The sequence below is a fragment of the Protopterus annectens genome, chromosome 4.part0 (genome assembly GCF_019279795.1).
Source record: "Protopterus annectens isolate FY-2018-M chromosome 4.part0, PAN1.0, whole genome shotgun sequence".
In the NCBI taxonomy this organism is placed as follows: domain Eukaryota; kingdom Metazoa; phylum Chordata; order Ceratodontiformes; family Protopteridae; genus Protopterus; species Protopterus annectens.
Window position 1 is genome coordinate 1,149,564,834 of NC_056733.1, and position 27,178 is coordinate 1,149,592,011.

The 27,178-nt window shown below is 41.2% G+C and overlaps 1 protein-coding gene across 1 annotated transcript in view; it reads left to right on the forward strand.

The window, feature by feature from the left end:
- Positions 1 to 27,178, forward strand: part of BNIP1 (BCL2 interacting protein 1) — a 413,601-nt gene that overhangs the window by 35,896 nt on the left and 350,527 nt on the right. Inside the window, exon 2 of the mRNA XM_044069114.1 lies at positions 25,261 to 25,353. Coding sequence (XP_043925049.1) covers positions 25,261 to 25,353 — 93 coding nt within the window. The remainder of the gene's footprint in view (positions 1 to 25,260; positions 25,354 to 27,178) is intronic.

Genomic DNA, 27,178 nt, shown 5'->3' on the forward strand with positions numbered 1-27,178 from the left:
AAGAATGGAAAGGCTGTTGGCCCAGATGACATACCAGTGGAAGCATGGAGGTGCTTAGGAGAAATGGCATTGGAATTTTTAACCAGATTGTTTAATGAAATTTTGGAAAGTCAGAGGATGCCTGAGGAGTGGAGAAAAAGTGTTTTAGTACCTATCTTTAAGAATAAGGGTGATGTGCAGAGCTGCAGTAACTACATAGGGATAAAATTGATCAGTCACAGCTTGAAGTTATGGGAAAGAGTAGTGGAAGCTAGGTTAAGAAGGGAGGTGATGATTAGTGATCAGCAGTATGGTTTCATTCCAGGAAAGAGCACTACAGATGTAATATTTGCTCTGAGAGTGTTGTTGGAGAAATACAGAGAAGGTCAGGAGGAGTTGCATTGTGTTTTTGTGGACTTAGAGAAAGCATATGACAAGGTGCCTAGAGAGGAGTTGTGGTATTGTATGAGGAAGTCGAGAGTGGCAGAGAAGTATGTAAGAGTGGTACAGGATATGTACAAGGGTATTGTGGTATTGGTGAGGACTGCAGTGGGAGTGACAGATACGTTTAAGGTGGAGGTGAGATTACATCAAGGATCAGCTCTGAGCCATTTCTTATTTGCAGTGGTGATGGACAGGTTGACAGATGAGATTAGACAGGAGGCCCCATGGACTATGATGTTTGCAGATGACATTGTGATATGTAGTGAGAGTAGGGACCAGGTTGAGGAGACCCTGGAGAGGTGGAGATATGCTTTAGAGAGGAGATGAATGAAGGTCAGCAGGGCTAAAACAGAATATATGTGTGTAAATGAGAGGGAGGGTAGAGGAATGGTGAGGATGCAGGGAGTAGAATTGGTAAAGGTGGATGAGTTTAAGTACTTGGGATCAACAGTTCAGAGTAATGGTGAGTGTGGAAGAGAGGTGAAGAAGAGAGTACAGGCAGGGTGGAATGGGTGGAGAAGATTGTCAGGAGTGATTTGTGACAGAGGGGTACCAATAAGAGTGAAAGGGAAGGTCTATAAGAGGGTAGTGAGACCAGCTATGTTATATGGGTTGGAGACAGTAGCATTGTTGAAAAGGCAGGAGTCAGAGCTGGATGTGGCAGAGTTAAAGATGTTAAGATTTGCACTGGGTGTGACTAAGATGGACAGGATTAGGAATCAGTATATTAGAGGGTCAGCTCAGGTTGGACAGTTTGGAGACAAAGCAAGAGAAGCGAGACTGCGTTGGTTTGGACATGTGCTGAAGAGGGATGCTGGGTATATTGAGAAAAGGGTGCTAAGGATGGAGCTGCCAGATAAGAGGAAAAGAGGAAGGCCTAAGATGAGGTTTATGGATGTGGTGAGAGTGGACATGCAGGCAGTTGGTGTGAAAGAGCAAGATGCAGAGAACAGGAAGAAATGGAAACAGATGATCCGCTGTGGCGACCCCTAACGGGAACAGCCTAAAGAAGATGATGATGTGTGTGTGTGTGTGTGTGTGTGTGTGTGTGTGTGTGTGTGTGTGTGTGTGTGTGTGTGTGTGTGTGTGTGTGTGTGTGTGTATATATATATATATATATATATATATATGTATATATATATATATATATATATATATATATATATATGTATATAACATTTATACATACATACACACATGTTGTTTTTGCGCCAAATGTACCTTTTGGAATTGTGGCCAAAAAGTTCAACCTTGTTCTCATCAGACCATAACACATTTTCTGACATGCTACTTGATGTATTGTTTTGCATATTTTAGTTGGGCCTGGATGTTTTTCTGTGTACGAAAAGGCTTCCATCTTGCAACCCTACCCCATAGCCCAGCTATATGGAGAATATGGGTGATTGTTGTCACATGTACCACACAACCAGTACTTCCAGAAATTTCTTTAGCTCCTTCATTTTTGCTCTAGGTCTCTTGGCAGTCTCCCTGTCCAGTTTTCATCTTGTCTTTTTATCAGTTCTGAAGTGGCGTCCAAGTCTTTGCAACGTCACTGTTGTCCCATATTTTCTCCACTTTTTGATGACTGGCTTCACTGTGTTACATGGTGTATCCAATGCTGTGGAAAATTTTTTGTACCCTTTTCCTGACTGATACCTTTCAACAATGAGATCCCTTTGATGCTTTGTAAGCTCTCTGCGAAGCATGGCTTTTGCTGCAGCAGGTAACCGAGTAAATGGCAGGAAAATTCTACTAGGACAGCTGAAGTTTATTTAGGGTTAATCAGAGTCTCTCTAATTCATGGCAGGTGTGTACCCAAGAAGACTGAATGCTATAATTAAATCAAACGGTGCTTCAACGAAGTATTAGTTTAAGGGTGTACACACTTATGCATCCAGCTTATTGTATGTTTTTTATTTTTTATATTTTCCCCTAACAGATTTTGTTTTTCAATTGAATTTTCCAGGTTATAGGTCACATTAAAGGGTAGAAAAATTATGAAATGATTTATTGTGGTCTCATTTTTTATATATCACAAAAACCTGGTATTTTAACACGGGTATGTAAACTTTTTATATCCACTGTGTGTATATATATATATATATATATATATATATATATATATATATATTATATATATATATATATATATATATATATATATATATATATATACACACACACACATATATGTAATAATTATAGAGAGGGCTGTATAGAGCAAGTTATAGCATTGCATTGCACTGATAAGCCCAATACAAAACCGTCACTTAGTAAATATTCATGGGAACTATCAAAAGAAAAATACATCCACAGACTATATTTTGCTAAAGATAGTCCAAGTTAAAAAACAACACTAGAGGAAAAGATAGTAAGACAAGGTATAGCGAAGTAAAAGCTTCAATTCTAATTTCAGTAATAACCAATCATGTTCTCCTGTGGAGATGCCACCCTTTTAGGATCGGTTTCAAGGGTTAAATGGGGTTATTCCTTTGAAACCGATCCTAAAAGGGCGCCGTCTCCATAGGGAGAACATGATTGGATGAAATTTGGAGGAGTTGTCTCTGTCTCGGCATGTGATTGCACTGTTTGCTATTGAAATCTATGGAAGTGATTTGTGAGAGCAGGATCTGATGAAGGCTACATGCTGAAAGCTCCCCATTATTCTTCTTTGAATTGTAGCATTTCTTCGCTATACCTTGTTTTTCCATACTTATTTTTAAATTTGTTTAATAAAAACGTGGGCGGTTTTTAACAAGTTCGGTGGGGGTTCACCTGGTTTTCTTCTATCAAAAGAATGTTTATACACACACACGTGTGTGTGTGTGTGTGTGTGTGTGTGTGTGTGTGTATACTTTTGCATCTGTGTTTGTATGTGTGTATGTATGTATGTGTGTGTGTCTATTATGTACTTAAAATCAAAACTCCAAAAACTGATATTACATACTTGTTAATGAGCCCAGGCTCAACATACATAAAGCTTATCTGATTTCAATGAAATTGATATAAATACAACATACTTCCATCGTCTGTTCATTGTTCTACTCAGTGTTAGAACAAACAGAAATGTAATGTCATGTGACACATGCCTGCACTATGAAGGAAGGTGGTGACTTAGTGACAGAGGAGAGGATATTTGCAATAAATTCTACTACAGTGACGTCAAGTTATAACAGAGAGTAATCAGTTGATAGCCAACACAAAGCAATTAACAGAAAGGTACAAAGTAGAACAGGTTTTCTTTCATTTCCTGAGTGTAGAAACCTGTCAGCCAGGAAGACTAAGAAAACTGCATATACAATGTAATCGGTGGAGAAAGGACAGTGGCCAACTTAGTAAGAGGTCCTTAAAGTGCAAGGACTACTACTTTTTTTTTTTTTGGGGGGGTGGGGTGGGAAAGCCAATTTCCAGCACAGGCAGGCATTTATTTGACTAGTTGAAGGTAATACGCAGAAAGGTTTCTTCAAAATTCTCAGTGATAACGTTTGGGAGTTGGCCCTTGTGACAGTGCTCCTGCTGTATTGTGGTTGTATGTAGTGACCACAGACTATTGTACAAAGACAGCATTTTTAGTGATAATTTTTGGGTGTTGGCCCTTGTGGCAGAGATCCTGCAGTGTCGTAGTGACCACAGGCTCTGCACTGTGAAGGAAGTTTGTTATTGAATGAGAGTTTTAAGCTGGGATATATGCACTGTGTGATGCATATCAATCAGAGTGTTTATATTCAATGGTTATGGTCATACTGCTTTGGGAAGAATATAGGGAGACTAACTAACATCTCTTTGCATTTTGAGGGTATACTTTTGATAAGTAGCAGGGTATGGAAAAATACATCTTTACCGTACTGATACTTGATCAGTTTATTGCCAGTGAAAGTGCGTAGATCTCCAATGACTGTATTGACCTTAAATGAGTTTCCTTTTATATTCAATTCAGTCGAAAGGATTTGTTTCCCAAATGCAGTAACACCACTATTTTTTTTTTGCATTAATTCTAAGTCTGTGATCAGAACACGATGTGGTCAATCTTTAATGGCACATAGTCGGGTTCCTATTCTGTGATCACAGACGCATTTTGTCAAATGTGGCTTGATCGAACATAAAAGAACGAAAAGGCAAAATAGTGAAGCAGCTTTTCAGCGAATTCTTTCCCTGGGAAAGAATTTGCATGTCCGCTTTCGTTACTTTGCCGTTTTCGGCACTTTAGTGCGATCTTGGCGTTGGTATATTTAGGGTGTGTGTAGGGGGGTAGGGCAGCCCACATTATGTAATGTTTTAAAGTTTTTTTTTTTTAATTTTGGAACAGCAATTTTTTTCCCTTGGAAAAGAAGTCACTGTTCTGAGGTTTCGATGTTGTATGCTTTCACTTACATGGGGTCGATTAATTATCTTTCGCTTTTGTAAGCGTGTGATAATATAATATAGACCCCACATAGTCTGCAGACATCCACAAACGTGGTCAAACACAAGCTTTTGAGATGTAACATCAGGCAAAGTAGAACCAAGAGAGAAAGGGACCAGTACGGAGCCCTGAGGAAGTCCATTAGTGAAGAAGACACAGTTAACTTACACCATGTGTATAGAATCAGAGTAAATTAGCACAGGTAGCACACTTGCCTTTGGTGCAGAGTGCTTTGGGTTACATCCAGATACTGTTGCAGAAGGTAGTAAGACCGTGTTTTAATATGAAGATTGAGTGACGGCACTTTTTTTTTGACCTGTCTTGCTGATGTTGGTATGTGACTTGTTCTTAATGAATATGATTATAAAAAAAAATAACTGTGGAATAGTCAGCCTCAGGCAATATGACAACAAACTCTAGTAAGCACAAACAAAACCACAGATACTGTGATATGAGGTAACGTCTAATGACCACGGCTTATGACTGAATGTTACATTTCAGAAGTATGGAAAATAAATATGTCTTGCTGATGCAGATAGTAGCAAAATAATGCAAGAGAAGTGAAACACAAGGTGTATATATATTGAGTGGAGGGAGGCTGGAATGGATAGAAAAGTGATACTACTTGGCTAAAACGTGAAAGCCATAACAGAAACAGTTTGACTCATAAAGGCAATGCAAGGGTACAGTAGTGGAGGCAGACAAATAGAAACTTAGAGGTAGAAAATGGTTGGGGAGGATTTGGGGGGGGGGTGTGTGTTACAGAAAGCTGAACAAACTCTGTGTTTTCTGTGTGCTTTCTTTATCCCTGTGGTTTCCTTAAGGCATTCTGATTTCTTCCCACCTACCAAAACATGCTGCTTTCTCAGCATGTAATATTTACTGTTGGCCTTGTGGCCCAAGTGATGGTTGAAAGTGATCTGCATACTTAGGCCATTTATCTGGTTTAGCAAATAATTAAGTTAAAAAAAAAAACTTTCAGAAATATTGTGTTTTACAGGTGTAAAGGTGTAAGCAGTGACACTTTTATGAAGAGGGGACCCAAGATTGCTCTTATTATTTGTTCTCAAAGTTCAACAGTTTTATGTCTGTAACAACATACGAGAATTAACTGGGCAAGGGGGTCTTGGTTCAGAGCAGGTGCAGGAAATGATCGTAAACCTGTAAAGGAAGAAAGGGTTACTGTGGTGTGAGAATGTATGACTTAATTTAAAATGTTTCCATGTTCTTTTTGGCCCTCTCTTTTACCACAACCATCAGGCCCATCCCCACTCACTCAAGTATTCTACACTTCCTGGTGTCTAAGGCATTAGGCATTGAGAAGAAAGGTGGGGACTTTGATGAGTTAGAAGATTTTACCTGATTTCATGTTTCAGTTGAACTTACCTCAGAGTAGCATGGTTTACATGGTGTTTTAATGTAAATGTATGATCACAACTCTCAACAACCATTACATCAAGCAAGTCCTCTTTTTCAGGTGTCTTGGTCTCCATTTAGACCCTCTTTCAACTTCCACCTGCATCTTGATAAAATACACAAAAAAAAATAATCCCTGACTTTTCTGGCCTCAAAAATATCCCCCTTTTTGTCACACGGCACTAGATCTACAATAGGAAAAGGAATTCTATTCCCTCACCTCAAATTCAGCCTCTCTCTTATATCAACAGCCTCTACTGAAAACTCCACCACTATTCATACAATAGAAAACAAAGTACTTACATTCATTACACACTTGAAATGAACAGCACTGTATAACACTAAAAAAGGCAAACTGACTCCAAGTTAACCAAACACCAGACCTGCTCCTAGGATCACAATTGTTCAAACCGTTACATGAATGTAGTCTCTGCTTTTTTTCAAAATGAATAAGACATATTGCCATAGGAAACCTAAAGCACTTGAACTTCTCAGGCCCTAAAACACAAATCCCACACTCCATCGCTGACCATCTATTCTCAGTTCTCTGGCCCAAACTGTGGTAGTCCCTCCCACAGGAAATAAAGACTCATCCTCTTACTCCAGGTTCCGTGCTCACATTCAGTTAATCCAGCAGAATGTACCTGTTACCCCTCAGGTCACATCACTTAAGTCTGTTTCAACTCTTCTCTGCTGTAACTCGACCACTTGAATGATCTTTTTCCTTTTTTTTTACCCTTCTGATTTATTTTACTTTCTGGAATGTTTGTTTTGAAACTTTTGTATATTGCAAACTGTATACTATTTTACTGTGTATGCTAAGCATGACTCTACCATTGTACTGTTTTGTTGTTATGCATTATTGCGGTTGTGCTTATTTGTATATTCTATACAAAACAGGGACAGACCTGATTAGTGCACCACTTTCATTAGAAGTTGTCAAGTAAATATAATTTAATAAAAAAAATTTATTTTAATATATATTAATATAATTTAATATTATGCTAGTTAATAGCATGCATTTGCTGATTCATTTAAATATTATTAATAAGGAGAGGTGGAGTCTGTTTCAACTCTTCTCTGCTGTAACTCGACCACTTAGATCTTTTACTCCTTTTTACATCTCTGATTTATTTTACTCGAATTTCTGGAATGTTTTTGTTTTTTTTTTTGTATTGCAAAAAATTAGTTTAGTAGATTTATTTACTCTACATGTTAACTGATGACTCTACCATTGTACTGTTTTGTTGTTATGCATTATTGTGCTCTTGTCTGTTTTGTATATCTGGTTAGTTTTCAACCCTGGGCTGAGACCAAACTTGGACAGCATTGATTAGTGCTGTACTCGGTAAACAAATTCAAGTAAATATAATTTAATAAATATAGATATTATTTTGTTTTAATATGCAGTAATAGCATGCATTGCTGATTTTCATTGGAAATATTAAATCCAGGAGGTCAGGGGAGTGGAGGTTTGTTGGAGTGGAGGATGAGGTGATAGGTGGTGTGGTTAACTGGGAGGCTTAACCAAAATGGTTCAGATTGTGCCCAACTGTTGCTAAGGCCAGTCCTGGATAGACTGATTATTTGAAGTTGCCTATAATTTGGGTATTAGAAATACAGAATTCAACTTGTAAAGGTACTTAATGTGGTAACAGGTGACACTGAAAGGGCTTTGTAGTTGGCAGTGATATGGTAAATGACTTAATCAGATAAGAACAAAATGTCAAGGGAGCTTACATTTAAACTTTTGAAGTATTTGGCGGAAGTTATTATTTGAGCGATAAAAGAAAAGATACCTCCTGTGCTGCCCCAGATTGTCTTGAGTGAAAGAGTGAAAAGGGTTTTACCCTGGTGGAAGGAGTGAAACCAGAATATTAAATCCAAATTTCCCTACCAGCATTTATATGAATGTGCTTACGTGTCAGGAAGTTCCCGTAAATCTGGCAGTTTATTGTTTAGACTTTTTAGCTTTGAGACAAGCCACCTTAATGTATGCCATATTAGAATTTACTAAGTTGGGATGTCTAAGAAATTAACTTTGCTAAGAAGGCACTCTGATGGCAGAAACATTCTAAGTTGATTATGTGGAAGCCCTGAGTAAAGAGGTGAAGACTGTCCCTGGAAAGAGCAGGCTGGTCTGTTAATCCTTATCTACCATGCTGACATACAGATAGCCCTGGAGTGATACCAGTTAGAGTCAAGTCATTTTTCTTTTCTGAAATTGTGGCGTGCTTCTTGGAGAAGATAAAATACTGAAGCAAGTGTTTTGCAAGCTGGTGCACAAGGCAAGCACAGTCCTTACTGAATCAGCATCCTGTTCTGACTTGATGTTTATTTATTACCATTTGAATGAAGAGGTATTAGCATTGTGCTTTAATTTATTAATGGAGAACTGTGAAGTTTTTTTTAAATATTTGTATAAGGTCAGATCTGAAGCAGGGAGTTCATTTGTCAGCAACCTGTGGGTCTTGGATCCAATATCGGATCCGAGCCGGCAACTTGTTTCAAGCTAATGGATCCAAGCTCCTAGCTCCTCCCCTCACCCATAATCCCCTGCTAACCCTCCATGACCTCAGATCTAGTTTGCCGTGCTTGTGGATAGCTGGATTCCTGGCAGTTAAGTTTAAATTTTCTGTCAACTTTCTTCTATTTTCTCAAAAATATAAAGTGTGTAAGTGTTAGGTTCCCTGTAGAGTAGAAATATTTTCTTTTAAGTAGTTTTTTCCCTCCCTTCGCTGGTCGTTAGAGTGTGTGTGTTGTGTGTTGTGTTTTGGGGCCTGTGTGTGTGTGTGTGTAACATTACTTTTTTTCTTTAAGTATGGCTGAGGCCCCAAAAGCCATTTTTTCAAAATGTACCGAGTGTGGCCATAAGCTCTCCCCGGCTGATGGCCACACTCGGTGCGTTCGGTGCCTTGGGGTTGAACACCTCACCTCAGGCTGTACCATTTGTGCAGCATTCAACCCCAGGGCACTGAAAGAGCGGAGGTCGAAGCTGGTCTTGGCGGGACTTTTACCCCCGGACTCAGCTCCGGCCTCCGCTGCTCCCGTGGCTCCACCACAGGCTGTGGTTGCTGCCATTCCTGCCCCCCTTCCTCCGGCCAGGACTCAAACTCCCGCTAAAGCGCCGGAGGCCAGGGAGGCCAGGAGGGAAAAACGGAGGGAGAAGCACCACAAGCGGCGGGCCGAGACCTCCGTTTTGGCCCCGCCAGCTAAGCGGGCTTCTCCCTCCACTGCTTCTAGGGCTCCTCCTCCTCGGCTCCGATCCCCTTGTTTCTCCCTAGGGCCCAAGGAGGAGGAGGCCCGATCTCCATCGAGGTCATCGAGGCGGCATTCCAGGCCTGCCTTGGTGACCTCTTCGAGATCGACTTTTAGTATGTCCGATGCAGACTTGGACCGGATGATGCAAAGGTTCATCCAGGCCCAGCTGCAGATGGGAGTGCTCTTGCCTCCCCCCCCTTCAGGAGGGGAGCTCGACACCTTTTTTCCATCTTATTGCTCCTTCTCCGACCAGCTATCCGGGTTCGGAGCGTTCGGAGCCGAGCAGCATTGGAGCCGGGGGTGGGTCGGCACTGACAGTACTTGGTACTTCGGATCCGACCCTGCCCTCGAGTCTGTCGGATCCGAACTCTCGGAGCCGTGGCCCGAGCTTCGGATCCGAGGGATTCAGTGTGCCTTCAGCTCCGTCCAGGTCGGAGCGCACTGGTCCTTCGGATCCGATGGTCTCGGCGCCGGTTCCGATCCCTTCATCGGATCCAAGTGGGAGCCGACTCTCGGAGCCCAGAGAGAGTGGTTCCCCCTCAGCTTTCGATGTTGTGGAGAGGGCTCTGTTGAGAGCATCCGGACCCCCAGTCCTTGTCTCGGCTCCTCCCTGCACTCCCTCTCTGCTGGGCCAGGCTTCCATCACCCGGCCAAAGGGACAGCCTGCTTCAATGTCCCAGATGGTTCCATTGGAACAGGATGTTGCTGGCGAGGCCTCCTCGGACAGCCCCCCCGAGGAAGTGCCCCGCAAGCATAAGTGCAAGAGGAGGCACGTGGACTCCCCTGAGTCCTTAACTGAGGACATGGACTTGGAGGAAGGGAAAGGCTCCCAAGATCACCTGAGGATGTCTCCTTTGGAGACATCATGGAGATGCTGAGGATCAGAGGTGGGTGGTCTGCCCCCAAGTCTTCCTCTGACGAGTCCGTGTTTCTGGAGGCATTCGAAGCAGGCCCGTCTACCTTTTGGGTGTCCCCTCCGGCCGACCCCTTGGTGGACCTCATTACCACCATGGCGTGGAAGGATCCGGACACCGTGGAGCCAATACCAAAACGCCCGGACAGAATACTAAGCCCCCCCCCCTCAGACCGATCGCACTGGAGCAAGGGCCCCCCCGTAGATGCCATGTTGACAGCGGCAGCCACAAAGAGGGAACTAGCTCAGGAGAGCCCCTCAGTCCATCCACCGAGCAAGGAGTCCCGCTCGATGGACCGCTTAGGGAAGCGAGTTTTTAGTTCAGCGACCTTCTCGGTAAGGTCTCTGAACTATATGGCACATGTCATCAGGATGCAGCGGGATCTTATCAAAGAATACTGTGACTTTGCGGAGCCTTTTAAAGCGTCTTTTGCGAACGCCCCTTTTGATGGTTCTGCCCTGTTTGGCAAAACGGTTCGTGAGACACTTGTCCAGAGCGAGAAAGACGGGAAGACGTTGTCTGCCGTCGGAGTCCGCTTCTCTGCTCCCCAGCAGTCTTTTTTGAAGAACCAAAAGGGTCAGAAGAAGATGTGGTTCCGGAAATCGCAACATTCCCAACCCGCTCCGGACAACCAGTCCTTCCGTGGCAGAGGAGGACAGGGAGGATGCCGCCCCAGGGGCAGAGGGGCTCCGAGAAACTTTGGGTCCAGAGAACCTTTCTTTGAATGGCCCACACAGCAGCCCTGAAGGGTTGCCCGGCTGCTCCACTCTGGAGGCAGTCTGGGGGCGCTTCTTGGAGCACCTAGCGGCATGGGAGTCCATCACGACAGACCGCTGGGTGCTTCGCATTATATCCAGAGGGTACAAAATGTCATTACTCCATGTCGCCAAATTCAAGAACCTCCCTGATGTACCACCCGATCAGAGGGAGGCCGCAGCCGCAGAAATTCAGCAGCTGCTAAGAAAAAGAGCCATCCAGCCTGTTCCCCAAGACCAGCTCGGATTAGGGTTCTACTCCAGGTTCTTTTTGGTGCCAAAAAAGACGGGGGACTTGAGACCGATTCTAGACCTTTCCCGCTTGAACCTGTCAGTAACCAAGGAAAAATTCCGAATGGTCACTCTTCAGTCTATTCTCCCCCTTCTAAGGGAGAACAATTGGATGTGCTCTATAGACCTCAAGGATGCATACTACCACATTCTAATGGACAGACGATCCAGGAGGTTCCTCCACTTCCGGCTGGGAGCCAGTCACTACCAGTTCAGGGTCCTTCCCTTTGGCCTCACCACAGCCCCCAGGGTGTTCACCAAGGTATTAGCAGTGATTGCGGCCCACCTGAGACTCCAGGGAATACAGGTCTTTCCATACCTGGATGACTGGCTCCTGACCGCCCCAACAAGGCATCTACTTTGCTCAGCCAGAGATTTCTTTCTCCGCCTAGCCCCACAGTTAGGCATCACCATCAATGCCGACAAATCCCTTCTGGCCCCGACACAAGTCATAGAATTCATAGGAGCCAGAATAGACACCAGAGAGCTACGAGCCTTTCTAATGTCCGAGAGAATTCGGAATTTGCAACTCCATGTGCGGGCTATCCTCCAATCAGAGACCCCACCAGCAAAATTGGTCCTGAGGGCACTAGGCTCCATGGCGGCAGCGATTACGCTCCTTCCATGCGCCCGTCTGAACATGCGGGTACTGCAATGGACCCTTCTAATGCAATGGTCCTTTCTGTCCCTTCCTCTTCACCACCCCATTGCTATCAGCAAGGCTTGCAGGAGGGCTCTATTATGGTGGCTCCAAGCTTCGGACCTCCATACGGGCCGTCCCTTCTGCACCTCTCCCCCTCTCGCCACGGTGACCACGGACACCTCCCGCCTCGGGTAGGGGAGGCATTATTCAGGCAGGACGGTCCAAGGCACGTGGAACGACACAGAGACCTCCCTGCATATCAACGTTCTGGAGATGAGAGCGGTGCTGTACGCGTTGCAAGCACTTCAGAATCTCCTCCCCATAGGAACGATTGCAATTCAGTCGGACAACATGTCAGTTGTCTGGTACATCAACAAACAGGGGGGAACCAGATCTTACCCTCTATGCCACAAAGCCATGAGAGTGTGGGAATGGGCGATCTCCACCAACCGCTTTCTGATTGCAATGCACATTCCGGGATGGACCAACATCCTAGCGGACAAACTCAGTCGCACCCTTCTTTCCTCGTACGAGTGGTCTCTCAATCCACTAGTAGCGAAGCAGATATTCGCAATATGGGGGCAACCCTGCTGCGATCTTTTTGCGTCTCCCTCAAACACCAAATGCGGCAATTTCTTCACTCTGATTCCCCCTCCAGGGGAAACTCCAAGAGACGCTCTGGTGCATGCTTGGCCACCCGGTCTACTTTATGCCTATCCTCCTCTACCCCTGATGCTGCAACTCTTACAGAAAGCCTCGCGGTTGGGGAGCAGGATGATCCTCATTGCCCCATTCTGGCCTCGACAAATTTGGTTCCCTTACCTGTGGTCTCACCTAGTGAATCCTCCTTGGATTCTGGATCCCAGTCCGGATCTAATCTCCCATCCATCGGACTTACCGACCCCAAACCTGGACAATCTGAAGCTGACAGCTTGGTTGCTCTAGTTCCACTCCTAGTTAGGACTCCCGGTATCTCTTCACCAGTCAAAGCCATCCTTGTGGCAGCGCATAAGCCCTCCACCAGGAAAGTGTACCGCAGTAAATGGAAATGTTTCTCCATCTGGGCGGAGCATCATGATCTAGATCCCTTTACGGCTCCTCTTCCGTCCATATTAGACTTCCTAACCGAACCTTTTCAGGAAGGCGCTAGTTGTTCAACCGTCAAAGTGCAATTGGCAGCCATCTCACATTACCATGTGGGACATGATACAGGGCCTTTGATGTCGGCCAAGTTGTGTAAAACCTTTCTCAAGGGCACCTTCTTGCTTAGACCCCCTATAAAAGAAGCCGTACCACCGTGGGATCTTTCACTAGTTCTTCAAGCCTTGACTGCTCCACCTTTTGAACCCGCTGCTTCAGTAGATCTCAAATTCTTGTCTTGGAAAACAGCATTCCTTGTAGCCATCACTTCTGCAAAAGAGTTTGAGCTTCAAGCTCTTTCTGTGAAGCCTCCTTATTTGATCTTTCACCCGGACAGAGTGTACCTCAGGATCAATCCCTCTTTTCTTCCCAAAATAGCATCAGAAACCAATATAAATCAATCCATAAATTTACTGGTTTTCTTCCCTAAATATCAGAATAAAGGAGAGTACAAGCTGCACTCATTAGATGTTCATAGGCAGCTACGCTTTTATACTCATAGAACAGCTGGTCATAGACAATCCGACCAGCTGTTCGTTTCCTTTGCCAAATTTAATTTGGGGAAAGCAATATCAAAAGTATCTCTATCACGCTGGATTTCTCAATGTATCCTATTGGCGTACCAAGCCTCTGGGAGACCCGCACCTGAAGGAGTTCGCGCACATTCCACTCGTTCCATCTCTACTTCTGCGGCCTTCAAGTCTAGAGTCCCATTGAATGATATTTGTTCGGCAGCCACTTGGGCTTCATCTCATACCTTTATTAACCACTACAAACTGGACGTGATTTCTAGAGGGAGAGCATCCTTTGGCTCTGCGGTGCTTCGGAATATCCTTCCATGATGGCCACCCAAGGTTCAGGTAGCTGGGGACTCTGTCCCACAGGTTGCTGACAAATGAACTCCCTACTTCAGATTAAGAAGTTATGTACTCACCATAACGTTCCATCTGAGTAGGTAGCTTCATTTGTCTGCAACCATCCCCCCCCTCCTTCCCCCTGGCCTTCTTCGGATCTATCTTAGTTGGATACCCGTTTTGGGTATATATTGAGGGGCAAACTCGATCTGAGGTCATGGAGGGTTAGCAGGGGATTATGGGTGAGGGGAGGAGCTAGGAGCTCGGATCCATTAGCTTGAAACAAGTTGCCGGCTCGGATCCGATATCAGATCCAAGATCCACAGGTTGCAGACAAATGAAGCTACCTACTCAGATGGAACGTTATGGTGAGTACATAACTTCTTATTTTTATAGATGCCTGTTAGGTGAACTGAAGAAATGTATTCTGAATGTGGTGTAGAACAGCTGCCGATATCCTATTTGGTAACACATTTCTGTAAATAATGTAATTGTGCATTTATTTAGAAACTTTTAAAACTGTTAAAAAAACTGATTTAAGTGGTTTATTCCAGTATGCATGAAACGTTTGAATAATAAAGCTTTCTATTTATGCTGGCACTGTTGATTCTAGCTGATTAGTTAACCCGTGAATTTGTTTTTTCTCCCTATAATATCAATTAGCCCTTTAACACCTTTTAATTTGTTTATTTCCAGTTTTCCTCCCACAAGGTCTTACCATCTTTTAACCTGCTTAATTCTCACATTGTTTCAGAATGGAATCTGTCTTGGACTGCACATAGTGCAGCCTGTACATTTATAGTCACTAGTATTAGTCATCACTTGCAGTTAACATTTTCAGATTTTCGGCTGAGGTCAGCTAACTGCACACATTAATAGCTACACTGAAACAAATATTTTTTGGATAAATCTTTTATGTGAAGAAGGTTGAGTTAGTTAGGCTGCAACACTACGTAAGTATACTGTTAAGTGCCCAGCATGTCTTGGCCTTTTGGCTAAAATCAAGTGTAGAGTATTTCATTTTTGGCCAGCAAAGTGTTGGTTTTATGCATAACTTAAGGACAATTTGAAAATCAAATGAATGCCATCTGTTTAAAATTACAGCTTTCTGCCACAGATAAATAGTAAGACTGTTACAGTCTCTGATTCCTCAGAAAAGGTATGGGGAAGATGGAAGTTCTGATAGTTGCTTAAGGACTACATGTTTGACTGCTGCTATTTTTAGCCGTCCTGTTTTGAAGAGGGTATATATATACATACACACACACACACACACATATAAATGTGTGTATATTTACATATATATATGTAGGATAGGGTTGTGTGTTTGTCTGTGGGGAGGAAGGTGTCTGTATGTGTGTGTGTGTGTGTGTGTGTGTGTGTGTGTGTGTGTGTAGTAGTCGCGATTTTGAATTTTGCGCTTCTGGGTTTTCGATCTTTTAGGATTTACACTTTATGGGCTCGATATTCTGAAATTCTATATTTCAGAATTTCGAGCATGTAAAGTGAATCTATATATATATATATATATATATATATATATATATGTGTGTGTGTGTATGCGTGTGTGTATGTATGTGTGTATGTATGTATAATAAGTATGGATTCTAATGCGTCATTTTTGGAGTTTCAGAATGGAGGTTTCCTTTTTAACTGATAGTTTACATTTTGTGTAAATCTTCTTTAATTGACTTTCGTAGGTCTGACAGGTTTTATTTCATACTATTAAAGCCTCAAGCTTCATTCCTCAAACCTCCATTTGTCTATCGTGTGGCTCTGAGCAAGGACAGTGCTTCACAGGTCACCCTGAAAAGGGACTCTGTCCAGCAGTCAACCTGTGAAATGAAGTTAAAGATCTCTGTAGAGACTTCTGAGGCAAGTGACTGCTGTGAAAGATGAATTGAAAAAGGCACAGATGCTGCACTTTGCTTTTTTTTATATTCTTTACTATACTAATTTATGGTTGATGACTGTTAATGGAGCTACTTTGCATTATTTATTTCATTTTATGCTCCATGTGTCTGTAGGATGAAATGTTTATCAAATTTAGTTTTCTTTTGTATTTTAAATGTTTTATTTGTTTGTAAGGGGGTTGGCACTGCATTGTGATTGAGGGTCTTTTATTAAGTGGTATAAAGTGTTTGTGCCAGTTGTGCAGACACTGTTTTATTCCTTTTTTTTTTAAATGTGCTTAATTGTTTACATTTTTGTTGGAGCTGGAGCAGTTGCTTCTGGTACACTACTACATCCTTTCCTTTCAGATATCAAATGCCAGTTTAATCCGGAAATTCAGTTATGGTCATCTGAGACCTTTTTCTTTATATTATGTGATGTTTGTTTTATTTTTACTGATTATTTTAGAAATTTCTAACATTTTTGTTTGGGTTAAGTGGCTAGATGTGTTAAAAGGTTAAGGGTTACTTTCCTTCTGTTGTCAGCCTGTTTCAGATTTAATGATTGAATATGGACTGTTTTGTATAAGGATGTGTCAACAGAATATGCTGTTTATTTGTTTTTAATATATACGTGATAATTTCTTGATGTTAGCCAATCTGTGGGGTTTATTTCTTTTTTCTCCATTTTGTTAATCTGTTAATTGTAATGACCTGTTATATTATTGAGCTTTGACCTACTGGGTTAAAACTTTGCTGTTATGAGTAAATGGAGCATTATTTAGTCCACATAATTATCTATTGCTTAATTAAAGCAGCTCATACACAGAGACTTATAATTGTATATCATGCCTTAAACAACTGGAAACTGAGATAATTTAAATGTTTTGGAGTGCTTCTTTCCTAAAATAGCTGTCTGAAGTGTCACCTATTTGAAAATTATTAAGATGGTTCCCCTGTTGTATCATACAGAAATCTGGACAGTGAAGGCAGAGCAGTTAAGCAGGCTAGAAGTGATGGAGATGAAGTGCTTGGGATGGTTGTTAGGATGTACAGTTTGGGACAAATGAAGATGTAAGGACATCAGTGCAGATGCAAAAGCAGCAGCAGTTGCAGAAAGGATCGATGAGAACAGATTACAGTGAATTAGTCACATGTGCACAAAATCAGAAGACAACCGGGGAAGAAGATTTTGGAAAACAGGAAGAAGGCAAGAGGAAAGTGGTCATCCAGCCATGGGATGGATTTCTGTTCTGCATTAGGGAAGACCTCTGACAGTAAAGCATGACCCAAGGTAGGACAATAGCACTGAGTCAAGAAGGTAGTGATAGTTGACACAGCATGCTTACCCTGTGTTATTTATTTGTTTAATTTTAATTTTTAAATGTAAGCAAACTGGTATACCTTAGTTAATTTTCAGCTAAAGCTTTGACATCGATAGCAAGGATAAAAACAAGATGATATAGGCAGTTTGGCTAGACAATCAACCAGCATGTTGTTAGAAAATGGAAGAAAAAAATTGAGGTCCTATTAAAAAACATATAAAGAGAAGACACCTTGAAAACTCTACACAGTCGCTTGCAGGAGATCAGGATTGATCCCCAGATACTGAAACTTTGACTCCGAGGTCTTACAATTGTGCCACTCTTCTGTGCAATTATTTATATATCCCATGTTCTTTAAATACTCTCCTTTCTATGTGAAATTCTACCTATCAACATTTTGTTTACCTGAGCAATCTCTTACTAAAGAAAAAATTGGGCTATGCCCATATATTACTTTTCTACTTGGTATCCTTTGCTCCTCTTCATGATTGGCTGCATGTTCAGCTGTACAAGCTTCCTAAATTCCTAAATCGCAAAAAAAAAAAAAAAAAATGTATGGAAAAACTGTTTCTTTAATATGTTTAATATGAGACCTCAACCTCATTACCACAATCAACAGAACATGCTGGAGAGACAGGTTCATAACCCAGAGACTGCCCATGCTGTGGAATAGACTTCCCATACATGTCAAGCAGAGCACCTCACTGACCCTCCTCAAGAAAAATCTTTATGAGTGGATGGGAAATAGAAAGTTCACCCCGGGGATCACTCCAGTGGCTCTGCACGACAGAGGCACTGGAACTAATGTCGAGCAGCACAATGCCAGGGCAATTATATGGGCTAGGCTTGTAAGGGCTCCAGGGCCATTAGCCTAGTACACACCTATGAACTTAAGACCATTGAATATTAAGTATAGCTACACTAGTTATAGCAAAGGAATTTCTTAGTGTTGCTGAAAGTTACTTGAATAGGGATCTTATCATAGAGTTTGTTCATTCTCTGGAATGTCTACTTACGCAAAAAAATACCAACGTTCTCCTAGAAGCACACTTAATGAAAAAACAATCTCCAACAAGAGCCTGAAATTTTGAAACTAGTGCATCTCTTATGACAGTATTAGTACTCCAGTTCAGCAGACCTCTTCCTTGTTACTATGCTCAACAACGTTTCTTTCTTTCCTTATAGGTTCATAGGTTAGTACATTTCTTTCTTTCCTTCACTAGTTCACTAAAGTAAGTTACCTTTAAGTGACAAAAATAAATTACTAAATAAATAGCAGGCATTCTCAGTCATCAAGATGCATTTTTAGGTCTTGAATCGGGTTTAGTTGCCAATTCCCTTTGCCACTTCAGAGGGTTAGGCCAGCTGTTGTTGAGGTTTGAAACATCCCCGGAGTACCATTCCTTATTTTGGCCCATTTCCTTCCCTGTCCTTGCACTGGGTTTTGACAGAGTGCTCAGTAAGTGGTAGGAGGTTGCTGTACATATGTACGAGAATACTGTTCACAAAGTCGTGCACTGGCCCCCTCATTACCCTTAGTGCTCATCTTTCCATTACATGTTTGACTAGCGTCATATTCACTGTCAGATAATTATGTATCCAATGCTGTCCCCTCTCTGTTATGAAGGCTGGTCCATGTGTATTAGCCAGAGGCGACCCTTTTTTTCCCCTTTTTCTTGGTTATCACAAAATCTTAAAAGGTGAAAGTCTGTGCGCTGTCAAGCGACAGGAAGAGAGAGCAGTTCTTCACTTAACACCATCTCCTGAGGATCTCTTCTTGGGAGAAACTTGTAGGCTTTTAACATTAAATTTGGACTGATCATTTGTCTCATGTGACGCCCCTCAAAACTGTACCACTACTTATTCTTGGAGGAGGAAATATATTGCTGTCTGGGAAAAAAAAAATGGCACAAGTTCTTTGCACTTAGAAAGGCAGACCATTGGTATTGTCCATTTCCTGGAATGAACAGGAAGGTCTCTTGTCAAGCATATTAAAGTGGATCTGTTTTCTTCTACTATAGGCCTGAAGAAAACCACTACTTGCCCATTTCTGCTATGGGTTTTACTTGCTTGCTTCATATTTCATTTCCATCTTCAGCTGAGAAGGCAGTGGAAAGATGTCCACATTTTCTGAGTAGGTGACTAGGAAGCTGTAGAGAGAGCCCTAAATATTTCATTTTCAGCAGGCTTCCAAGTAGCCTGTTGTATCTGTTGATATGGCAGAGGTGATAGTTATGACTGTGGTACTACGGGCTGCTTGATATAGGGGCAGCATGTTCAAGATAAGCTTAAACTAACTAAGCAGTGTACAGTAGGTAAATCTAAAGTACAGTAAGTAACTGTATACAAATGACATAAAAGGAAATAATTCTAATGTATTTAGTGTCAGTGACTCAACAGGTAGTGCGTATGTCTTTGGTGCCGGAACATCAGAAGGCTGTGGGTTCTGTTCTCACCTTAGGTAATTGGATTATTTTTTTAAATTACTGACACTGCAGTGCGGCATTTGGGGTGCTGCACTTATGAGTGTGCCATTCATTGGATGAGACCTTAAAGTGAGGTTCCATCTGCCTCAGTAAGTGGGTAGTTCTGGTGGATATAAATGATCCTATGGCATTTATAAAAAAAAGAGTAGGGAAGTTGCTTGGTGTCTTGGCAAAATTTCCATTATTCAGTATGAATATCACTTCATGTTTCCCCTGAAAAGAGGGCACTGACCTTGTAGAACCAACTTGATCAAAAAGGATAAATAAGACAATGGACAGGAGAATTTGAATTTCTATACAAGGTCTTTCATTTGACTTTATTTCTGCTTTCACTGTTGTTGCTAGGGTGTTATGCATGGCAGTAGTGACTCTGTATTGTGTGCAGCCTTCTGGCTCCTGCACAAAATTCTGTGTTGGTGGCACTTTCCCTGGTTGTAGTCACTAGGAGTCTTCAGTTGGGAGAAGTCAGAATGTCACAGGTGATGGCTTTCCATGGTAAAGTGAGTCCAGAGACCTTTACTTCTATGTTTGCATCCTTAGGGCTTTCAAGGTAGTGGAGGGTTTTACTGGACAGAAATTCTGTTGACTAAACAACTGACAGGTATTCTTTGAAAGAATTCTGAGCATTATTCAGACCTATGTCTTCCTTTGGTAGGAGCCCAGGATCTCTGGGATCTTTCCTACAGGGTTACATCGGAAACTTATTCAAATCTGACTTTGTCAAATCTGACTTCTAGAATATTTGGTGCGGCAGTGTCCACACTTCTGGTCCATTTTGATGTTGGACCTTGCAGTGCACTGTTTACAGCTATTGACTGTAATATCGTCATCCCTGTTAGATTTGTTTTTTGCGGTGAGTCTCTGCTGTTGTTATTGGGATGGGTGGGTTTTGTCTCACAATCTGGAAAAGTACTTTTCCGTGCTACTCTTCCTACATATTTTTCCTGAGTTTGAATCCATTTCTGAAAAAATGGGAAGCCCAGTTTGGTTCTAGTTTGGTCCAGTGAGTCCACTGGAGAAACATCTTCACATGATTCTGCTGTTTTTTGAAGACTGTGTTCACAGCCTTGCAGCCTATGAAATTATTCCTGAAGCTCAAGTATCTCTTTGTGAGCTTGAACAAAACTCCTGCCCTTTCGGCAGGGAATCAATATGTGCGTGGGAATAGGCCACCATCCAGATGTGTTCGTGGTAGCATTTCATAACCCAGGAGAAATCTAATGTTGTGGTAGTCAACTAAATTTGCACATCAAGCACCCCTCCCCCCTTTGGAGCTTTATCAGGACAATGTTTAGCTTGTCTTGGCTACTTATAATTATCCATTTATGTTGAATGTACCCATTTGTATTGTGGCCCAGGGTATTGTTTCCCTTGAAATGAGTCTGCAAAAGATAATTTTATTTACCTGCTTAAAAAAAAATGAACTTTTACAAATATTTGTGAGTGCAAAACATTCAGAGGAACTTTAACTTTGAAGTGTCTTTTGCTACTTCTCTGTAGCCTGAATGTCAGAGTCTCTGTTTTTTCTTATGTAATTCTAATATCGTATGTGTTTATAGTTGGAAAATATTTTTTTCCCATGTCAATATTTCTATAATCATAAAGAAAGGTAGTGTTGCATCAACTAGCTTTGCTTGTCTGATGGTGTTTGACTACACAGTTTGACTTTTGACTAAGGTGTCTTCTTTGTAGAGTTCGCAATTCCTGTCTTCATCTGTGTGAGTGTTTACTGAGTGCTTCCGTTTCTTCCCACATCCAGACAGCAGTGCTGTAGGTCAGTTGATGATCCAACAACTTGCCCATAAGTGTTTGTGTGCCTTTGAACAGGTGTAGATGGATGGGCATGTGTTCCCATGAGCATTGATGGATGCGCGCACTTCTTGCAATAGACTGGCAGTCTACCCAGGATTATTTCCTTTAACTTGTAAGTGGTATTGGTATACTAAATCATGAACTTTGAAGTCAAGGCTGCTGTATTGCTTTTATTTAAGAAAACTGATAAATATTTTTGTTGTTTTGTGCCAATGACTGAAATAGGGCATTTCAGTATGTAGGTTTTTGCTTTTATTAGTAAGATGTTCTGGATTGTCCTGTATGGGAATTCAGTCGGCATTTCCAGTTTTAAAATCCTGAGTGATAAAGGACTACTGTTGCAAACTGTGGGTGTAACCTGTGTAGAGACATGGTGGCTGGTTTGATATAGAGCATTTTAGCACACAGGTATGAGTGATTGATTGCATGTTAAAGATTTTGGCAAAGGCTTTTTTAAACCTTTGTTTTCAACAAAAAACAAAGCTACTTTTTTGAAAACAATGCTCTTTTTATACTTGTAATATTGTGAAATATACATTTTAAAATTCTCTCCAAATGTGGAAGTCTTAATGCTTTGCCCTCCAATGTTATGCTGTGATTATAATTTGCAGGCAGCATGCACTTATAGTGCTCTGTTACGTGCTAATTAGGTTAACTGAAATATGTAAGCTATAAACTAATTGGGTAATTGCCAAAAATAGTTTGGGAGACACATTAATTTGGCAGGCTGTCAATTACCTAATTTAGTTTAAAAAACTAATTTAAATGGTTAACAATTACCTTATTAGTTTTCAGTTGTTTACACATTTCCCATACTCTAAATTAGTACCTCCCACATAATGATGTAAGCTGCAGCTGCCAGACTGTTCATTTAACAAGTCTGTTACCTGTTAGTTTACAGTTGCTTACTAGTGGCAGGTGGTGACTTCCAGGGGGTAGGTTTGCAAGAAGCAATTGAATGGGTGGGGTTAACTGGAATGGGGTGGGACTGTATTCTAACTGGTGAGTGACCAATTTACTTGATTAGAAGAACTGAGGGTCAGTTACTTTCATTAGAAGGCTGCCTTACCACCTTAATTAATATATATGACTGGTGTGGGTGGATTTGGCATAAGGGTTAATTTCTTCACCTCATAGGCACATGGTGCAGATTTGATTCTAACCTTGGGTTATAGACTAGTCTTAAAATTGCCTTTCAGTAGTATGTTCCCAAAATCTTTCTCCAAGGCTGTAAACTGACACTAGACAATGTATAGTGACCTGTGCACACCTCTAAGGTTTGGGTTTGTGGAAATGTTAAAGAAATAATGACCACAATGTCACCAGCCCCCACACAGTTTATAATGATCATCAGTAGATATCTCAGTGCAGAGCCAGTTTTTGACTTAGTGGTGCCCAGGGCAGACATAGAGGATGGGGCCCTTGACTAAGTCTGTGTTAGAAATTCCCTTATACAGCCAAGGATCTGGCAAGGAAACCAGAGCATCTGGATAAAACCCCTGCAGAGAAAAGGAAAATTTGTAAGCTGAACAAAGAAGGAATCCCTGCAAAGAACACAACCAGAAAACCAGTCACAATCAGATGGCAACTCTGTAACTGCAGCATTATGCTCTGTTACTGCTACACATGTCCTGCACAGATTGCCACAGATAGTCATTTATTTTATACAATGCTGATGTTCTGTCTGTGATGGAAAGAGAAAGACGCTATGGTCAAATTGTTACTTTTAAATACAGTGCCACTTTCCCCCATACAATATCATTTTCATCCACAATAGTGCTCAACCTAGCAATTGGAGCAACTTTGACTGCGTGCACCTCAGATGTTTGATTGCAGTAAAAATGGCCTCAGTAAATTATACCAGCTGGCTTCACACAAATGTGCACTAGTTCTGCAAAGCTGCAATATTGACTGTTTAACTTGAATCATTGACAGCCCCCATACTCAGCAATTATTGCCTCTGTTTACTTTGCATACCTCAGATGTCTGATTGTATTAAAATGGCCATAGTAAATTATTACAGCAGGCTTCACTAAAATGTGCACTAATTCTGTAAAGCCAGATTAACGTCTCCTTAAAATAAAGAAATGACAAGCTGTTTAGTCATTTTAATCCATAGACAAACCATGTACTCAAAAAATGTAGACACTTTGGCTGTGTACACCAAAGATTTGTAATTGTGGTAACAATAATTTCCACAGCAGTGCAGTTCATTTTGTTTCACACAGACAGTGGCTAAAGTAAATTGCCCCAGACTGCTTTACACAGATGCACTTTAATCCTTCAAAGCTAGAATAATGGCTGCTTGGCTTGAACAAATGACAGCAGGGTCAATCAGGCTCATTATCATCCAAAAATACTTCCATACTCAGAAGCTTTGTGTATACCTTAGCTATCAGATTGGTAAAATAAAAATAATAGCAACTGGCCACAGTAATTTATTTCATTCCTGCTAGACACAAACAGATGTGCTCACCAGTTGCAGCCACTTTATTGACTGTATATCTTGACTGTCTGTTCCTGAACATATAAATGAAAAATACAAAAAAGGCCACAGCAATGCACTTCAGCTTGTTGCTGTTAGAAGCAGTACAGTCAACTGATAGCAGCCCACCAGTTACAGTCCTTATGTACTGAATTGTACACATCCAATGTCTAATTAGATTAATGAATATATAAGTAATAGCTACAGTAAAATATTATAACTTTCTGCTGTATAGTGCAGCCCATTGTAATCCTATCCTTGTCATTGTCACAATCACACACACACAATATTAAGTGAAAAAAAATATGTATTGTCCTGCAGGCTGGTTTCACAGCAGCACAATCGAAGAGAAGAATAGGAAGGAAGCAGACATTTTTTATACTAATTTAAAAAAAAAACTTTTCCTTGTGATCATATCTACAGGAGACCATCCACTTCCATTATATTCATCCAGGTAGTCTTTGGCAGTAGTCAGCTGAGGCAGCCCGAGCTTATAAGAGACAACACCTTGCTGCTTTTTACAGCACTCCAGCCCATATCCTGTGATGTGCCATTTCTGCCCTCTGAAAATGGGTAGGAGGACCATAAGGCATAATTACCCTGTTTTCCAGTTTCAGAGTTATAACACTTAATAACTGAGTTGAGCTAACTTTTTTTTGTTTAAACAGAAATTGAATTCCTCACAATTTACGGTAGTATGCACAGAAATTGGAAAATTGATTGTATTAAAAAAAGTAAAATACAATTTTCTAACAGTTTGGGGGGGGCTGCATCACAGCAGTGAGTGGCATGAGCCTCTCCTGTAACTTACACTAATTAGCATCTGTTTGAACACTGATGTAATTATAAGCTGCCTATGTGTTATAATTACAAGGAGGACATGGGGAGGTGTTGCATTAAGACATCCCTTTTTGGCTTGAGTTTTTTTTTAAGTGCCAATTAAAGCCAGCTTTTTTTTGTCCAGCAGAATTGTGCATGAAAATGCATTAAAAATAAAGCGCAGTAAAAACTTTTGTCTATTATCTTTAGAACATAACAGATTTACAGGTAGATTTTTTTTTGGTAGCAGAAAAAATGTCAGTCTAAACTACTGTTGTGTTTTTCATAGTGTATTTTTACCTCGGCTTTGACTTGTAAATATAATTTATGTATTTTTTTCAGGATATCAGGGATTGTTTGGGGCCTCTTGCCATCCTGACAGAGTTAAATGGTAAAGTAAAGGAGAAATTTAAGCAGCTAAGACTCAGGATACAGGTAAGTAGAGGAAAGCTACATTGTGAATGAGAAAGTAAGCAAATGCAAATGCTTCTCATTTTATTTCATTGTATTTGCTACCAGACATGGTTTCTTGTTAATTTACTTTGGTGTTGAGTATGAATTTTATTTAATAAAATGGATTCACTTTGGAACATTGAAGCTAATATTATCGAACCGGAAAATCTCGAGGCCAAAATACCATAACATCGGAATACTGAATGGCAGTGTTTACACATGGTATGGGAATGCTTGGCCAACTAACACCAAATTTCACTCCCTGGTAATGAAAACCCACCTAGTTGGGGGGCTGTGCCCCCCCCCCCAAACTAAATATACCAACTCCGCAATCGCACTATAGTGGAGGACAGGGCATGTTGGCCTTGGTGTGGGTTCCAGTTGGCCAAGCTTTGCCGTACCATGTGTAAATTCCACCGTTTGGTATTCCGTTGTTATGGTATTTTGGTTTTGAGATTTTCTGGTTTGGTAATATGAGCGTCGATGGTCCAAAATGAATCCAGTAAAACAGAATTGTAGGTTGAAGTTTTGTATGTGGTATTTGTTTTTATTCTTGGTTCATTTTATTTTTTTTCAGCCTTTTTTCAGTCAGCAAATTGTATGAAACATTTGAAAAAAAAACATGGTATAAATTGCACTAAAAACATTACACATCATTATCTCAACAATACAAAAAGTAGTCTCATCAAGCTTTGATCTGGAATCCTTGGTGCTGCATGAGCCTTTAAACATGTATACTTTCTTTTGTGGAATGTCTGCAGTAATATCCTAAGGTATGTTGACTTTTGCAGGTTTAAGTCAGGTTAGTTGCCATATTGCAACATATTGGAGGGGTATAATTAAAATGCCATTCTGTTAATTAAATTAAAATGGTCCTTTGATCAATGCTTATATATAGTAGTGGTTGTCCAAATGGTACTTTGAAATTTTTCTATGTCCTATAAGTATATGATATGCGTACAGATGAACTGTTTGTTTAAAGGAAGAAAAATGGTAATTAATTTGTCTTGCTGATAGTTGCACTGTTATGGCTGATAGGCAACTGTTTTGCAATTAGTTCACCTTCTGAAATATTACCAAGTAACCTAATTGATTGTGAAATAATGCTTGAGTGGTCTCCTAGGTTATCTGATGACAGAGATTGGTTAAATATGCAGGCTGTTCATGACATCCACTTTTTGCTTTCTACTCTGTAGTAGGTTAATAGGTATGTACTAGGCTATTGGCCCTATGGCCTATACAAGCCTAGCCAAAAAGGTACCCTGGCTTTCGCCACCCAAGAAAATTATTTTCCTGTGCCCCTGTCAAGCAGAGCCATAGACGTGATCCCCGGGGTGAATTTACTGTTACCCATCCAATCATCAAGATTTTTCTTGAAGAGTGCTAATGAGGAGCTCTGTTTGACATAGATAGGTAGTCTGTTCCAGAGTATGGGAAGTCTCTGGGACAGGAATCTATCCCTCCGGCATGTTCTGTTTATTGTGGTGGCAAGGTTTAGGTCCCTAGAGCGTGTAGCTCGGAGGGATTGGGATTTCTTTAAGTGGAGTGTGTCCAACAGCTCTGGGTTTGATATAGCTCTGTATGTTAGGCAGAGATCACCTGAGATCGCCTCTGAGTAGGTGATATGTGACGGAGTAAAGCTGGAGTTTTTTGAGACAGTCTGCATAGGGCATCTGTTTGAGGCCGGTAATCCTCTTTGTGAGGTATTTCTGCGGCCTTTCCAGTTGTTGTACATGTCTTGTGAGGTACATACCAAAAGGGGCGTTGTACTCTATAATGGGTCTAATGAGTGATGAATAGAGGGGAA